Below are 3,375 nucleotides of genomic sequence, written 5' to 3' on the forward strand. Positions count from 1 at the left end.
CCCAGGACTCTGCGGCCGGGGGGGACCCCTCCCACGGGGCTGGAGATGCTGCCCGGAGGCCAGGGGTCCTGGCCTGGCAGCAACCCAGCCCCTCGGGGCAGAGGGGGCAGTGCCGGCGTGGGCCCCCTCTCCTCTGGGCCAGCGTCTCCTCGTTGAGCCCCAGCAGCTCCGACAGGTGGGAGATGTAGCGGATGGCAAGGCGCAGGGTCTCGATCTTGGTCAGGCTCTGGCCGGCCGGTGCCACCGAGGGGGGCAGGTAGCGTCGCAGGGTGTGGAGAGCCTTGGACAGGTTCCTCATGCGCAGCTTTTCCCGCTCGCTGGCGCTCTGCCTCTGCCCGCCGCCTGCCCTGCCCCGGCTGCCCTTCCTGCTCCCGTAGGCTGGGCACGTGCCAGCCCTGCGTCTTGGCGTCAGCACCAGGCTCGGGGCTGCAGGGCAGCTGCTGCAGGGCTCCTGGGGAGCTGGGCAGAGGGGGTAGAGGGGCGAGAGGCCGCAGGAGTCGGTGGAGGGCGTTGGCGAGCAGCTGCTGTACCCCTCCGTGCTGGGCTGGGCCCTGCCCCACTCCTGCAGCAGGGCCTGGCCTGGGGGCAGCAGGAGATCCGGGGCTAGGAGCTGGGCAGGAGAGCTGGCCATGGCGTCAGGGCTTCCCAGGCTGCGTGTGGGGAGAGCGTCGCAGCCCCGGGCTTTATGCTGAGGCCGGAGGTGTGAAGTGGCACCTTCACAGGGACCATCAGCACATCAAAGCCCTGGGGGGCTGGGAGGCCTGGGGGAGAGAGCTCCTTTGAACAGGCTGGTGTTGAATTTTACCCCAGCTCGGGTGGAGCTGTGTGACAGGTCACTGACCCCACAGAGCCCCAGCTGCCGGCCTGCGACGGAGCCTGCCCAGGTGTCCCATGCCCAGCGGGCTGGCGAGGGCACAGAGTGGCTCTGTGTGTCTGGGCTGGACCCCCACCCGCTCAGAGGGGGCAGCTTGCACCCCACTGCCAAGGGCAGGATGAAGCCATACGCGGGAGGGCGTCCCGGCAGCTGTGTGTATGTGTTCCTAGGGGCAGTGCCCGCAGCCCATGTTACACGGTGGGGAACAGAGGTCCAAAGCCACACAGGGAGGAAAAGAACCCAGGAGTCCGGGCTGCATGCCCGGGTGCTAAGCATTATCCCACACTACTCAAACCTGGCCGGGCCCTGCCCTGAGTGATGGGGCAGGAGACTCGTCCTCACTCAGTGTGGGCTAGGGGCAGGGCTTGGGCCGGGGGGCGCAGGGGGCAGGTGCCTCCTAGAGCGGGACCCGAACCAAACCCCATCCCCCGGGGATGCTGGAGCGTCGGGCCCAGCCCCAACTCCGGGCCCTGATTTCCCAGCCAGTTCCCGAGCCCAAGCCGCAACGGTCTGGGGAGGGGCCCAGCAACCCAGGGACGTGCCCCTGCCCGGCCTGGGCAGGGGCACTGCAGGCTGCCAGCAGGCGCTGGGCACCCCGGGCCAAGGGGGCGGGAGACAGCGAGGGAGCCGGAGCAGCCTGCCCCTCCCAGCCCAGGCTAATGGCATTTCACACCCTGCCACTAATGAGCCCAGCAGCCACTCTCACATCCAGGCCATGGCTCAGGGGCTCTGCCCCCCACCTGGGCCTGCTGGCTGCAGGGGGCCAGGAAGGAGGGTCTGTCTGCCTGTCTGTCTGTCTGTCTGCTGCTGCCCATCAGCATGTGGGGGGGGCACGGGGGTGAGAGGCTCTTCGCTGGGGTAGCTGCCATGGGGAGGGGCAGACCCAGCTCCCCAGGGCTGGGAACGTGGGGGCACCTCTCCACCAAGCACCTGCCCCACCGAGGGACTCGTTGTGCCCGGGGGCAGCCACTAGACCGCAGGGCTGGAAGAATCCCGGAGCCCCCCACTCCGGGGGCAGCGTGGGCTCGGCCCAGCAGTTCGGAGACACTGCCCCAGATCCTGTGGCCGTCCCAGGCAGACAGATCAGCTGCGGGGACCCTGTGCCCAGGGATCTGGAGCACTTGTGAAGCAAGAATATTAACCCCCCCTGCCCCCCCCCGCCGGACACTGGTTCCAGGGGGGCGGGAGGGGCTCGGCGGGGAAGGGGGTGAAGCAGTGCATTGTGGGAGGGTGGCAAGAGTGAACAAGGTGCCCCTGGCAGCCCAGCCCGGTGCACAGGCCCCCAGATAAACACCCAGGGGGGAGCCCCGGGGTCACAGCCAGGCCTGTCCCCAGGGCCCTCCAGCGGTCAGAGCCTCTAGCCATGGGGCTCCCAGCCCTTCCCGGGGATGATGCCCCTGCCAGCGTCTCTCCCCAGAAGGATGGGCACCCGACAGGCCAACGCGCCAGCTGGGGGGCAGGGGCTGAGACTGGCACAATTTCTCCTTGCTCAGTTTCCCTCCCTTGGAGCAGCCTGGCCAGCCCTGGCACTCACACCCCCAGCCCCCTTGGCACAGAGATGTGACGGGCAGGGCAGTTCAGCCTGGGACTGGGAGCCAGGACTCCTGGGTTCCTCTCCTAGCTCTGCCACTAACTCACTGAGCACAGCATGTCCCTGCTCTGGGCCTCGGTTTCCCCATATGTGACATGGCGCTAGATTGTAAGCTCCTCAGGGTGGGGGCTGTGTCTCCCTTAGGGTGTCTGTCAGCACCTGGCACAGTGGGGCCCTGGTCCCTGACTGGGGCCCCCCAGAGTTACCATAGGACAAACCCCAGCCTGGGTGGGGGGCTGGACACCCCTGCTGCGGCGTTCTCAGGCTGGGCTACGCCAGGATTTCCCCAACCAGTTTGGGCCCCTCGCTCATAATGAGAAGTCCAGACCCAAGGCAGTGTCACGGGTGGAAGCACAGCCCCCTCCACACACACACCCCGTCCCCCTGGAGCCAGCACGTTCTCACTACGGGGCCGGGGGGGAGGGTGTGAAGAGCTGGGAGGGACCCCCGGGCTGCGTTCCCAGGCCCAATGCAGCTGGCACTTGACACGGCTGGTGTAAAGGTTACCAGGGAAACCCAGTGCTGCAATTCTGGAAAAGAAAACAGAAGGGGGAGAGGCTCTCAAGGGAATGTGGCGTGAGACGTGCTTCCAAAATACAGGGCCCCCACACTGGTACTGGTGTGTACACAGACACACACACACCCTGCACTATTGCAGGTGTGTGCACAGGCACCCGCCGCACTGACACATGTCAGAGTAGCAGCCGTGTTGGTCTGTATCCGCAAAAAGAACAGGAGTACTTGTGGCACCTTAGAGACTAACACATTTATTTCAGCATAAGCTTTCGTGGGCTACAGCCCACTTCTTCGGATGCATATAGAGTGGAATAAATATTGAGGAGATATATATACACACATACAGAGAGCATGAACAGGTGGGAGTTGTCTTACCAACTCTGAGAGGCCAATT

General features: G+C 65.7%; 1 protein-coding gene across 1 annotated transcript in view; it reads right to left on the minus strand.

Annotated features, from left to right (window-relative positions):
* The window catches only part of LOC117870285 (mesoderm posterior protein 1-like), a 13,629-nt gene extending 11,437 nt beyond the window's left edge, over positions 1–2,192 (minus strand). The window contains 1 exon segment of the mRNA XM_034757379.1: positions 36–2,192. Within this exon segment, the coding sequence (XP_034613270.1) occupies positions 36–631 (596 nt within the window). The 5' untranslated portion in view covers positions 632–2,192.
* Between the last annotated feature and the right edge of the window lie 1,183 nt (positions 2,193–3,375).

Source organism: Trachemys scripta, unplaced genomic scaffold (assembly GCF_013100865.1).
Source record: "Trachemys scripta elegans isolate TJP31775 unplaced genomic scaffold, CAS_Tse_1.0 scaffold_131, whole genome shotgun sequence".
In the NCBI taxonomy this organism is placed as follows: Eukaryota; Metazoa; Chordata; order Testudines; family Emydidae; genus Trachemys; species Trachemys scripta.